Source organism: Carex rostrata, chromosome 33, assembly GCF_964058835.1.
Source record: "Carex rostrata chromosome 33, lpCarRost1.2, whole genome shotgun sequence".
Taxonomy (NCBI): Eukaryota; Viridiplantae; Streptophyta; class Magnoliopsida; order Poales; family Cyperaceae; genus Carex; species Carex rostrata.
This window is the reverse complement of record NC_135950.1, coordinates 2,486,581-2,501,052: the sequence shown is the minus strand read 5'-3', so window position 1 is coordinate 2,501,052 and position 14,472 is coordinate 2,486,581. Positions and strand designations below refer to the sequence as shown.

The window sequence follows — 14,472 nt, the reverse complement described above, 5'->3', positions numbered from 1 at the left end:
TTAAAGAGTGTAGCCCGGGAATATATTGCTCCAATGGCTGATCATTAAGCTCTGAATTAAAAAAATAGTTTGTTTACATCTACCAAACTATGACCCAAAATACGAAAGTCATTATGTTTCGAAGAAAAAAATACCCTTAAATCTCGTTTAAGAACTGAAACTTTGAAAATATAAAATATCATGTGTCCAGTTTTCATGATTGTTGTTCATTCTTTATTTAATTTCTTCATTTTACATGATAGTTGTATAATCGCCTTATGAAATAAGAAAGGAACTCAGAAGTTTTAGAAGGCTACTTCAATCCGACCGAAACAATAACTATTTTTGTAAAATTTGACAAACAAAAACATAGTACATGAACAAAATTTGATAATTAAAATGAAAATGATCAAAATAGAAATTTGATAAATAAAACATAGTACATGAAACCGAAATTTGGTCTACATGCTTGTAAAAAGAATATTAAATCGTTCGGAATATTCAACGCTGCCGATAAAATAAAAATGATGAGAGAAGGGAGACCATATTGGGTCTTAGTGTTGAGATTATTGTTCAACCAAAGATTGTGTATAGAATCATATAATTAATATTTCATACTTTACATAATATCACATAATGGTGCCAAGTTTACAAGTAATGCAAATTATAGGGCACTTTCAGAAATTTGTAAAAATTGCATCCGCATAAAATAAATATGGAAAAGTTGTAATATATAATTTTTCAAACCAAAAGTTCATAAAGATTCACTATACATCAAACATAAATATTAGATACTTATTTAGAAAACATATAATAAAACATATATTTCCAAATTAAAACTAAACCAATGGTCCTTTAACTATCCCCTTCGAGTTAGAGCAGCTCCAATCTTTCTAGTGGAAAGGACAACCTTCACATATATCGTATCAAAATATTGGTCCATCAAAGTAAACAAACCATAGCGCCAATTTCTCTTGAAATAAAGAACAGCCATGAAGCCCCAAAAACTGATCACAAAGAAAAGGAAAAAAGAACCGAACAATATGAGAAAATCGGTGCCATCATACCCTTCTTCATCACTCACTTCGTTCGGAGAAGGATGTGCTGCGCCACGAGTAAGGATGCAATCATTTGACAGGGGAGGCCCACAGAGATTTGGATTGCCTTCATAGCTGCTATTATCAAATGTACTAAACTGTGCTTCCATATCTAATGTAGGTCCAGATAAATTATTATATGCCACAGAGAAGAATTCTAGTGTGGTTAGTTTAGTCAGCTCTCTTGGTATTTCCCCTGTCAAAGAGTTGTGAGAGAGATCCAAACTTTCTAATTGATGCAAATTGGATATGGAATTTGGTATTGCACTGCTTAAATGATTGTTTGACAAGTTTAGTGTTATCAACCAATTCATTTGACCGATATCTTCAGGAATGTTGCCTACTAGTTTGTTCGAAGACAGATCTATTATACACTGGATTAGTAGACTTTCTTCCAAATAGAAATCTAACCTTGCTTTTGACATAAGTTCCAATTCAAAATTTGTTGGTACTTCATCACTCAAGTTGACAGTATATTTAATGTGTAAGAGAAAATTGGCATCACTGAAGTTCACCTCCTCAAAATCAAAACCAAATTCCTCTGCTCCACTCATGGAAGAGGAATCATCAGCTGTTGATCCCATATCTACAATGCATAATGGTATTTCTCCAGAAAGATTGTTGTGGGACAGATCCAATATGCGTAAATATTTGAATTGACATATTTGTTTTGAGATAGGTCCTCGAAACAAGTTTTGTCTTGCTTGGAGCACTCTGAGATTGGATCCCTTAGTAATCCAAATTGGAAGTTCTCCATATAAATGGTTTTCTCCAATGTCAATGGCTCTTATATAAGAAATATTCAACCATGTTATTGGGAAGTTCCCAATTAGATTGTTTTGACTCAGATCCACAATTTGTAAGTCTGACTGATTAGAGCAATGAGGAATTGATCTAGAAAACTTGTTATCAGAAAGGTCAAGCAACCAACGGTCTTGCCCAACACACAACTCCAACGGTAAGGATCCCTCTAAATGATTTCCACTTAATTTCAATGCCCAAAGAAAAGAACGTCCAATTGCAATGCAATCAGGTAAAACACCACTTAGCTCATTGTTACTGATATCCAACACTTGAAAACTGGTATTGCAAATGCTAAATGAAATCTCTCCATTTATATTATTATCAGCTAACATTAATAATTAATATGGAGTAAAGTTCATGTTGAAAGTAAAAGATCCATAAAACTTATTATTTGATAGATCCATAAAAAAAGGGAATTGATGGCTGAATCCTCGAGAAAGTGTTTTGTATATCATCAATGAGATTGTTACTAGATAAATCTAGAATTTGGAGATTGCCTGTAGGCATGAGAGGAAGAGGGCCTTTAAAATTGTTTTTTGATAAGGTCAGGGACAATAAATTTGGAAGCTTAGTGGTAATGTTTGTTGGTAATTCTCCGCAAAGATGGTTGTCAGATATATCCAATATTAAGAGTTTTTCATGAGTTAAAAATGGAAGTTGAAGAGGCCCTGTAAAGTTGTTTTTGTGCAAATTTAGTTTGATCATGTTCGTATTGTTTTCTAACAACCACGCTACTGAAAGAGGACCCTTAGAGCGAGTATTAGAGAGGTCCAACACTCGTAATTTATGTTGAGAATACAAGAAATTAGTCAAACCAACATCAATAATACAATTAGCTAGTTCAAGGTCTTGAAGCTGAAAAGGCATATCCATCACCACTTCAACTTGAAAGTTCAATGACTCTAAAGTTGAGAGCCCCAAAACTTCAAGATTAGAATGATTAAAAAATGACCTTGTTGATAGAGTCCCCTCAAGCTGGTTATGGGATAAGGAAATGTATCTTAGGGACACGAGTCTCTCAAAAATAGAGGAGGGAAATTTTATTTGAAATTGATTATGTGACAAATCAATTAGCTTAAGAGAAGAAAAATTTCCCATACAATGAGGAAGATTTCCAGTAAAGAAGTTGAATGAAAGATCTAACTCTTCGAGATTCGTCAGTTGACATATTCCTACAATATTAACAAAAAGATCATAAATTAATTAAGATTACTCATGTGAAACTCATAAGGTCAATTAGATGATAGTGTTTCTTCATTTCCGGATAGAAATGGACATTCGCTTATGAATATAATCTCAACTTTCTATTCTCGTGATAATGAGCTAAAAGAGACTGAAAATATTAAGAGCTTCTTGAAGGGCTGGGCCATTATCTCACTATTGCATATGACTTGTATATTAGTGTGATAATTAAGGGGAGTACCCATGTATATCCTAAGGACATAATTAGCTTATGAACTTTCTATTAAGAGCTGGGTTTTCTTCTTTTCTTTTTATAATAGTAAAGAGACCCACCGACTTTTATTAAAGCCAAACTATACTGCATGAAAGTATCCCAAAAGGGTACCTACATACAGCATAAATAGTACATACCAGTATCCTTACAGTAGCATCTAAAAACAGTCAAAAATGTTTCAACTACTAAACATAGAGCTATCTAACATCGCAATAAGAATACTATTATTAGGTTACTGTTCTATATTATACCATTTTGAGCAAATTCTACGGTTGTCAAACATCTTCGATCTACCGGTGTAGAGAGACTGCAGAAAATAGAATTTTGTTCTTTTGCATTTAGTAATAAATTGTAAATTACCTTCTGATGTTAAAGTGCCGTTTAGCTCGTTGCCCGCCAATGAAAGGGCATTAAGAGAAGTCGACCAATTTCCCAAATAGGGAAATGTCCCAGAAAACATACATTCCCTCAGACTAAGCACCTCCAAATTCAGTGCACTAAGCTCTGTCAGATTTTCCATTGAAATATCGATCAAATTTAAGAACAACAAAATAAGCGTATACTGTTGTCATAACTCATAAATACAAAATGGCTAATTTATGAGAGATTATACCTTTGACAACGACATTAATATTGCCATCCATCATATAATTATCATCAAGATATATTGCTCGAAGTGATGATACTTTGGCTAAGGAGAAAATCATGCTTTTAGGCAGGAAATTGTCTGAAAGGTCTACCGTCTGTAGCTTAGTCAAATTGGACCAAGATTCAAACCCTGACAAAAGAAATTGCTTGTCAGGAATGATTGCAGTAGGAATTGCTTATTTCTTTCTTCTGTTCTTAACAGGAATAAACCTCAAATTAATCAGTTATTCTAATAAACTAGTTAAGGTGAATATATATATTTTTGAGGTTAATTGTTTTAGTTTTTTTTTTTTTTTATTGCACTTGTTCTTCTAGAAAATTCTCATCTAAGAATACAATTGAAGATACATACCAGCACCATCGGTACAATTGTATTTGCGTTGTCCAGATAATGACAGAGATCTTAGGTGACGGAGAGGCAAGAACAAAGTGACATTTAGTAAACTACCCCGATAATAATCTGATGACTCGTCATCATCATAATCATCATGGGATATACTGAGATCAAGTTGAGTGACGTGACCGGTGATTGGATCGCAGGTGACTCTTTCCCATCGGCAGCACTCCTTGCCTTCCCACAGCTTGCCATCTGAAGACTGAATAGAAAAGGGCAAGGCAGCATTGATCCGAAGAAGTGCCAACCTCTCCTCTTCCCTGCATGATATCGACTCTGACCCGCTCACAGTACTCATCTCCCCCTGTACTACTAGAACCAGAACCAGAAGCGCTACTGCCAATAATAACTTCATTGCTCTCTTCTGTTGTGTGATTGAATATGGCTTGAACAGACTACATATGTGGCCTGATTTATAGGAAGATGAGGATGATCTTAATTTGTTAGCAATTGCGTAATGGACCGGTCACAGTCGGGCGACTTGAAAATTGAAATGTAACACCCATCTCAATTCCTGGATGTGTCGCATCAGTATTCAAAGCAATGCAATAATTGTTTTAATTTTCTGGTAATCTTAAAAAGATTTTGTCTATTAATTGGCAATTCACTCACATCCATTCATTGCGGCTGATAGTTTTATATCATTCTTATGTTATTCTTATTAGAAATAAAATGCTGAACTTTTTCTTTTGAAAATAATTATTTGAAAATTATGTTTGAAATATCAGGATTGTTTTTAGAAACTTTTAAGATCAAAATAATAGATAAGTAATGATTATGGACAATTTATGTTAATTTGTTCATAAATAATTAATAAATGATGGGTCCCCTCTTTGTCTTATAGTGGCCTTATACCACAATCTTTTTTCTCCATAGATGGTCCCTCTTTTTCTATTCGGCTCATTTTCTCCAAATTAAGAAGCACTGGAGAAAGAGAAACCAATGACATGTGCTTTTAGAGATTAACTGGACTTGTCATTTCTTATGAAATGGCGTGAAATAAAGAAATCCTTACCATCCAAGACAAGCTTTGTCGACCGACAATTTCAAGTCGCGAGTTTTCAAAAACAGGAAGGCATCCTGCAGGGATGTCAAAATTTAGTTCTGCAAAAAAAAAAAAAAAAAAAAAAAAAACTAAACTAAACAATAACTATGGGATGCCATGCGCTATCTGAAAAATAAATAAATAGATTATAGTGGGACGCCATGCGCTACTCCTCTCCAAATCTGAAATTTTTTTTTTTTTTTTTTTAATAAAAGTCGGCCGCCATAGTCCAACTATGGTCTATTTAATCCCCCACCACACACACCCCCCAAATGATTTAGTCTCCTCCACCCGACAGAAAGGCCTAAAAAAAAACCCTAAAACAGCAACAGTGTATTTGTATGATTAAAATATATTTTCATTTATTAGATTAATAATTAGGTTTTTTAAGGGTGCTTAAGTGCCATATTTTTTTTTCCGTCGAACCATAGATTGGCATGGCGTCCCAATTATTTATTTTATTTTTTCCACCGAATCAAAGATTGGCATGACGTTCCAGTTAATTTTTTTTTTCCGTCAAACCAAAAATTGGCATGGTGTCCCATCCATATTAATTGATTTTTTATTTTCCCTATAGAACCGAAGTTTGACATGACGTCCCTGCAGAACCCCATGACACAATACGTCCATATTAATTGATTTTTTTTCCTATGTATAAAAATTGCGGAATCAAACATGTGGATAATATTAGTGCTATATTAAATCAAATTCAACTACAACATGTCATCCAATCATCACTGCCTACATTTTTTTTTTTTTTTTTTGATTTCAAAGCCCGCGGGCACACTGCCTGCATCTTTTGATTCGACTGAAAATGATTTGTCATTCTTCCACTTCAGATCGAAGGAACGGTCAAGATAGAGACGAACTGTTTAAATCTGTGAGTATTAAGTCTCAATAATTGCAGATGGACCTAGCATTTTCGCGGATAATCTATCCATATCCGCTACAACTGATGATGTATAGTAGAGGCTGAAATAAAGGTCCAGACTATTCGATTGAGATCGAACTGGTTTAAAGTGGACCATGACTCTTGAGATATTTAGTTTGACCATTCTTACAAGTTACAACCTTATTCGATCAAATCCAACGGTTCAGATCTGAGCACTAGTTTTCTACTAAAATCTAAGCAAGTGAACTGCAAAAAATGCGCACCTCACGTTGACTGATTGACTCCGTTCTAAATGAGTGCGTATCCCCCACCACTTCACGTTGACTGATTGACTGATTGATTCTGAGATATCTCAAACTTTGCGTGACTTTGTGGAAAATTCTAACCGTTTAAATACGTTCGGCACGAATCTCAGAGAACACATAATACTGACCCCAACATCACCCCCGAATAGGCACCAGACACGTCGGTCACGCAAAAGTTGAGATATCTCAGAGGATAAGCACTCGATGGGTAGATGGGTAGAGATATTAACATGTCAGCTTTAGTTGCACGCAGCTCACGAACTATAAAATCAAAACAACACTAAATATTGTATATGCGCTGCATGAAGCTAAAACTACTCTGTTAAAATCTTCACCCGTGCTAAATCATTCCCACTTCGTATTAAAATAAAAAAAAATCCCACAAATTCCTTCTCATTAGCAAATACCATCACATCTTTCCCTCTCCCATCAATGGCTTCCTTGAGAGAAAATCCCTTGCTTTCTTCTATTTTCTCTCTCTACCTCTTCTCTCTCCTATCCATGTCTACTTCAACATACACCATCACCTCCAACTCATCTCTCTCCGGCACCAACCAAAAACTCTTCTCTGCTCAAAAACAGTTTGCACTTGGTTTCTACCAGCCTCCCAATTCCTCCTACTGGTACATATCCATCTGGTACAATACCATCTCCCTGCAAACATCTGTCTTCATAGCCAACCGAAACACACCGCTCACTGACCCCACCACAGCCCGGCTCACCATTGGTTCCGACGGAAACTTGGTCTTGCTTAATGGGTCTAAAACTGAAGTATGGTCCACTAATGTTACCGGTATAACCCCGTTAAACAAAACCGAAGCAGTGTTGAATGATGGTGGAAACCTCATTTTGAGATATGTGTTGAATGCATCTAATGTATTGTGGCAAAGTTTCGACAACCCAACAGACACGTGGTTACCGGGCAGTAAATTGGGTCTCAATAAAACAACTGGTATTAGCCAAAGGCTCATTTCTTGGAAGAATTCAGCTGATCCGGCTGAAGGTATATACTCTGTTTTATTAGATCCAAATGGTACCACTCAATTTTTCATAGAGGGGAACAAGACTACAGTTTTCTGGACCAGTGGTAACTGGAGTGATACACTGAGAGTTTTCACGGATATCCCTGAAATGTCCCTGAATTACATGTACAATTTCACTTACGTGAGCAACGAGGAGGAGAATTACTTCATCAACTTGATAAAACCTGGTACCGGTATGATATCGAGATTTTCAATGGATCATACTGGCCAAATCATGAGTCAACTAAATTGGATGAACACATCAAAACAGTGGCTTCTGATCTGGGCTCAGCCGCAGCGGACTTGTGATGTCTACGCTCTTTGCGGGGCCTACAGTAGTTGCAATGTGAACAATATGCCGTATTGTAATTGTTTACATGGGTTTTCACAAAAATCTAAGACCAATAATGATTTGGGGGATTATACTGGTGGGTGTGTGAGAAATACCGAATTACAATGTGAAAGCAACAATCTGACTAAGGTACAACAAGATAAGTTCTATGTTTTGAATAACATGAAATACCCCGACAATTCACAGAGTATACAAGTTAATAGTGCACAAGAGTGCGAATCGGCATGTTTGAAATATTGTACCTGCTCCGCTTATTCGTACCAAAGCGGGTGCAATTTGTGGTATGGGAGTTTGTTGAATCTCCAAGATGGATATAGTGGAAGTGGTGCCCGTACCGGTACGCTTTATCTCAGGTTGGCTGCATCAGAATTTACTGCGAGTAAAAGTCACATGGGTTTATTTATTGGTGTAGTTATAGGTGGCGTAATTGCCGTGCTTTTTTGTATCATAGTTGTTTTGGTTGTAATAAAGAGAAAGAGAGATCAGAGGAGAGCTCGATTGTTAAAGGAGTCGAAAGGTACCTTAATTGCATTTCGGTACAATGATTTGCAATTTGTTAGTAAAAACTTCTCTGAGAAATTGGGTGGAGGAGCCTTCGGTTCGGTTTATAAGGGATATTTACCTGATTCAACTGCTATTGCTATTAAACAACTAAATGGTTTTCACCAAGGTGAGAAGCAATTTAGGGCTGAGGTCAGCACGATCGGTATGATCCAGCATGTAAACCTTGTTCGTCTAATTGGGTTTTGTTCTGAAGCCTCTCATAGGCTACTGGTTTATGAGTACATGCCTAAGAGCTCTCTTGATGCGCAATTATTTAATTGCAGAGATGTGATACTAAATTGGAGTGCTCGGTACCAAATCGCGCTCGGTACGGCAAGAGGGTTAGCATACCTACATGAAAAATGTCGGGACTGCATCATTCATTGTGACATTAAACCCGAGAATATTCTCTTGGATGACAGTTTGGTACCAAAAGTTGCCGATTTTGGATTATCGAAGCTTTTAGGTCGGGATTTTAGTAGGGTTTTGACAACGATGAGAGGCACCATAGGTTACCTAGCACCAGAGTGGATAACAGGCATACCGATTACTCCTAAAGCTGATGTTTATAGCTACGGAAAGATGCTTTTCGAGCTAATATCCGGCCATAGAAACAACTCTGATCAATGGAATAGTGGTTCATCGGGTTTGGATTTCTTCCCTACTTTTGCTGCTAGAAAACTAATTGAGGGCGATGTTCAGACACTTTTGGATCAAAAATTGAACGGAGATGCACCGATTGAAGAGATTGAAAGAGCATGTAAGGTGGCATGCTGGTGCATACAAGATGACGAGACTGCTAGGCCGACAATGGGACAAGTGGTACAAATTTTAGAAGGCATTTTGGAGGTCAACACGCCATCAATGCCAATGTCACTTAGGGTTATGGAGGAGAGCCCTGATTATATCAATTTCGTCTCAGATATTTCTTCTGGTATGCCTTCGAAGACCCGAAGAACCATCTCAAATACCAGTGCATCTAGTCATCTAATTAAGAACTCAGGTTGAATTCGTTTAATTTATATTATTTAAGTTTTAGATCTAGTTGTACTGTGATAGCTTGCATTATATGTATATATTGAGAAAGGATTTTGTTTAATATGTAGTTGTATAATGGGAAAAAAAAAACATATGGTTTTAATAATAAATATATCTAGATCTTTACATGGTAAGCTGAAGTTTAATCCCATGCATGAAAAATCAAACTGGACCCAATAATTCACAAACAAGTTATGAGTATCTATCTATCTGAAACCGAAAGACTGGACCCGAAATATCTACGGGTAGATAGGTACCTTGATCTGGACCCGATATGGATCGAAATTCGGATCCAAACACTTTTAGAATACATATCCAAATATAATAGTATCCGGATCCTACCCGACCCGATATCACCTCTAAATTAAACATTTAAGAAAAAACCAAGTCATTGAGTCCGTAATTTTAGTTACAAGGAAAAGTATTCTTGCAATATCCAAAAAGAAAAAGTTGTGTGGTCTATTAGGCGCATTATAATATTTTGAATATTAATGTTTTTTTTTATAAAAAAAATTCTGAAAAAAAATTGAAAAAATAGGCTGAGGCATCACTTTTTAATTTTAAGTATATATTTATATATTTTTTTTTTGTCTGAGAATATATGGGGTGGCTCCGAATGGAATATAATTTTATAATTGGACGCATTTATAATTATTCGGATTTTAAATATATTTTTATAAAAAAAAATTGTAAAAAAGCATATTTCAAATTTTAAAAAATTGACTGGGGCATAATTTTTTGAATTTTAAGTATATATTTTTATGTTTTCATCTTTTATATTCTAATTTATTTTTTTCATGTCTAACTGTTTTTCATTTTCCACATTAAATGTTAGTAGGCCTCGCATCAGATTGGTTACCAATAAGAGGGTTGATTAAAATGCATAGAAGCTATACATTCTCTTCTTTGATTTGTTAGGATGTAAAATATATTTGTTAGGCTGAATACCAGTTAATGATTTAGTGCAGCGGAAAGACGTGTTCAATTATAAAAAATAGCATCTAAAAAAACCGGAATGTATGAAACTCTTTAATAAAATTAAAAACACATCCTGAAATATATATATATATATATATATATATGAGTGTGGCTAATATACAAATGTTTGTTCCTGGACTCGAGAACAAACGGTTCGGTTCTCCGATTTTTGAAATCCAAACAGTCGATCCAAACCGTTAGATATTCAATCTATATTAAAATGTGTTTGGAGATCAAATTTTACATTTTTTGAAATTTGTTTACTATTTATTCATATTGTTTGAAAATCGTTGTTTTTATTAAAATTTTGCATCATTGAAATGATAAAGAATATTCCCGTAACTTGCTTGATTTTGGCAGCAATGATAAAGATCACTAGTCCTCTATATAGTTCTACAATTTGTCAAATTAAAGATGATTAAAATATGAAAAAAAAATAATAAACAAAGATAAAATGGAGCACAATAATTAAGTATCAACAAAAGTTGAAAAAGAAAAAAAGAAGCTAGATAGCTTACATTCAAAATATTCCCGTAATTAACTTGTGATTTTGGCAAAAATGATAAAGATCAGTGGTCCTTTATATAATTCTCCAATTTGCATAATAAAGAAGGATTAAATTATGGTAAGACATATATCCCGGTATGATTTGTTCTTCTAATTATAGAAGGTGAATTTATCTATTTCGCGCCAATATATATTTCCTTGGCGCCAATATATATTTCCTTCGTGCCAAGGTGAATTTGTCTCGGTTTGGAAAGAAAATTTTGGGGATACTATGTTTTTATTAGTGTGATTATTAAATGATACATACAAGCTAATAATTTGGTCTCAGAAAATTATTAATATTCAATGTTAGTAAGGTTAGATTTATTTTTACCGAGTGCATAAATTTATTTTTATAACTGATAACACAATAATCATAATTTTTTAGGTTTTTGAAAAAATATTTAAATTACTTAGTAAACAGCAAAATATGAATTATGTCTTATTCCACTTCATAATACTGACTTATATATTGTGCTCCCTATACTTATTAATTAATTTGAGTCTGATAAATTCCACATTTGTCTGATTAGTTTTTAGGATTTGTACAAATATTAAAGTGGACATGCACAAATATTAAAGTAACACTCACATATTCTAAAACGAATCAAACGTATACGCGCAACTCATCGGACTCAAATTTGAGTCTGATAGATGTCGGATCCAAATTGTTCCCTTACTTATACTTGATATAATACATTTATTATATACACTTACAATGTTAAATTGTAAGTTCAAACTAATGTGGCTAAAATTTAAACACATTAAGGGTTGTAAATTCATAAAATGCATAGTTGGGAATACAACAATAAGGGTTTCTAGATTCATTAAGTGTTTTTATATTTATAAACTAGTGAACAACAAAATATGAATCAAACCTTATTCCTCATTTCTTAGTGAACAATAAAATATGAACTAATTCTTATATATATATTTGATGTGTGTCAAGAAACGAAATACAACACAACCCATTTATTTATAGATAATATATATTTTTTATTTTATAAATTATACTTACAATGTAAAATTTTAGGCTTAAATTAACTAGTGGGGCTTAATTTTAAACTCATTTATAAAGGTTTCTATAACCATAAAACACTATGTTTGATATGATGATAATGTTATTAATTCTATAGTGTACGAAAAACAAGGTTTAAAGATATATTTAGAATCAAACTTAGTAATGTTATTTATAAAACTACATTTGACAGAATAATCAGTATCTTTAAGATTATTTATATGTCAAAAATATTGTGTCAGTACGTAAAAATTTAAAGAGATATTTAGAATCCACTTTAGTAACATTTATAATTAAAAACTATATCAACAATAATATTGTATTTTTAAGAATATTTATAAAAATCAGTATCAAATTTAGTAATATTTATATATCAAATGTTTTTTTTGACAATATTATCAGTATCTATAAAATCAAATTTAGTAATACTTATAAGCAAATACTATATTATACTGTGTTCGAAATATACATAACTTGCTAATTAAATTTTCAACTAATTCGACACTTAAATATACATAGTTGATAATACAACAACAACTAAATATATATGAACCAAGTTTTATTCAATTCAATGTTGGTCAACAAACGAAATACAACGCAACCCATTTATTTATAGGTATGATACATTTTTTTATATAAATTATACTTACATTGTTAAATTTAATGTTTAAACTAGTATGGCTTAATTTTAAATTCATCAAAATGTTTGTATAGACGGTTGATCTTGTAAGCTTGGATATCAATAATCACATGATGAGTGAGGCTATTGTACTTCGCAATTCGCAGATCGTTCTGTACATTGGACTCATATATATAACCATCTTCAAAGTTCAAATAGTAGATCTGAACTGCTCAACATTATTATCATATGAAAATATACTTGGAGACCAAATTTTATATTTTTTGAAAATTATTTTACTATTTTTTGAGACAATTAGAAAATCACTTGATCTAAAAATTTTGGACCACATCCGAAAGTAGTGATTTTATACCTACCTCAAAAAATTGTAAAAAGTTTCTAAAAAATATAAAATTTGATCTCCAAGTATAATTTCATAGGATAATAATGTTAAGCGATTCGGATCGACTATTTAAACTTTGAAAACATAAATATTAATTCATTGCACAGAACGATCCACGCATTGCAAAGTACCATAACCTCATAATATTGTCTAGCAATGATGTCGCACCGTTTTAATAAAACTGCTGCCTATTCATGTGGTTTCTGAGATATAATATATTCATGTGGTTTTAATATTGAGCTAAGTCTTATTAATTTCATATATCTAATATATTTATTAAATTATTGTATAAAACATATTTATAATAATATTAAAGACGTGATTAAATATTTTCATGAATTGGCAATGCGCCAAGTTGGTACATCTTTCCATTAAAGTCATTTAACCCAGCCAGAAACATCTTTCCATTTTATTGCATCTGCAAATGCGCCAGGTTGGTACAATATTTAGAAAGTGCATTTAAAATTGTTTCAAATTTAACAAGTCGCCTGGAGAAATTAAATGGTAAGAAATATATCAACGGATGCCCCTCTCTGTCGCTCCATCAATATCCCTAAAATCCTCTTTCCCCACTTACAAAGGTTTCTTTTTAAGTTCAAGTTCAGAGATATTTCTTTCTCATCAATTCCGGATATTTATTTCTTAATTTCATTATTTATCACTGGTTTAGAGAAAGCACAACAACCTCCCCGCCTTTAGGTAACATCTGTCATAATAAGGGCTGTAGAATTTTCTCCAAATTGTTTTTCATATTTCTATTTGTTATTCTAATGTGGTATATGTTTTTACAGATTAGGAGATCCCAACCTCGTCTAAATTTTTTGCAAAAGTGGGCTTCGTTCATGTATGTGATAGGTTTGATTTTTTTAAACAAGTTAATTTTGGTTTTATATTGTGTAAAAAAAATATTATATGTCATTACATGCAAAACAAGGTATTTAAAACAATAAAATCTTTCTTTTAAGTTAATTTGAAATGAGTTTATATAGTTAACATATATACTTTAATTTGCGCAGATGTGTCCGGTGTATCCACTTATGAATATCTCAGGCAGAGATGACTACTGGTAAGGATTTGGGATTTTTTTCAGAAACCATAATTAAAAAAATAATTTTTAGGGAACCAATAAGATTACTTTTTTTTTTTCAAAAACCATAAGAACCGTGGGAACCTCACGGTCTGGCATTTTTTTTCCAGACCGTGTGCTTCTCATGGTCTCGGAAATTTTTTTTTTTTTTTTTTTTTTGATTTCTTCACACCTGCACGAAAATTGTCACAGAAGATCCGAAATGAAATTCAAGACCGTGTGCATCGAACGGTCTTAGGAATTCCA

The 14,472-nt window shown here is 33.3% G+C and overlaps 1 protein-coding gene and 1 pseudogene across 2 annotated transcripts; one reads left to right on the top strand and one right to left on the bottom strand.

The window, feature by feature from the left end:
* Nucleotides 1-669: 669 nt before the first annotated feature.
* On the bottom strand, nt 670-4,784 carry LOC144548345 (cuscuta receptor 1-like). Its single transcript, XM_078297016.1, has 5 exons — nt 4,337-4,784; nt 3,950-4,114; nt 3,697-3,840; nt 2,271-3,052; nt 670-2,218 (listed from the first exon to the last, which is right to left on the bottom strand). Exons 1-5 carry the CDS (start codon nt 4,731-4,733, stop codon nt 839-841), a joined length of 2,868 nt encoding a protein of 955 aa, XP_078153142.1. The 5' UTR covers nt 4,734-4,784; the 3' UTR covers nt 670-838.
* A 2,242-nt stretch (nt 4,785-7,026) lies between these two features.
* On the top strand, nt 7,027-9,615 carry LOC144548731 (G-type lectin S-receptor-like serine/threonine-protein kinase At2g19130 pseudogene; annotated as a pseudogene). Its single transcript, XR_013509438.1, has one exon. The product of XR_013509438.1 is annotated as a G-type lectin S-receptor-like serine/threonine-protein kinase At2g19130 pseudogene (transcript).
* Nucleotides 9,616-14,472: the final 4,857 nt, after the last annotated feature.

Excerpts from the sequence above, each read along its gene's own strand:
- LOC144548345 (XM_078297016.1), bottom strand. The coding sequence starts at position 4,733 with ATGAAGTTATTATTGGCAGTAGCGCTTCTGGTTCTGGTTCTAGTAGTA. Across the intron at positions 3,053-3,696 it reads CGGCACTTTAACATCAGAAG|GAATATGTCAACTGACGAAT; the intron begins GTAATTTACAAT and ends TTAATATTGTAG. Across the intron at positions 2,219-2,270 it reads TTTTTTATGGATCTATCAAA|TTATTAATGTTAGCTGATAA; the intron begins TAATAAGTTTTA and ends ACTCCATATTAA.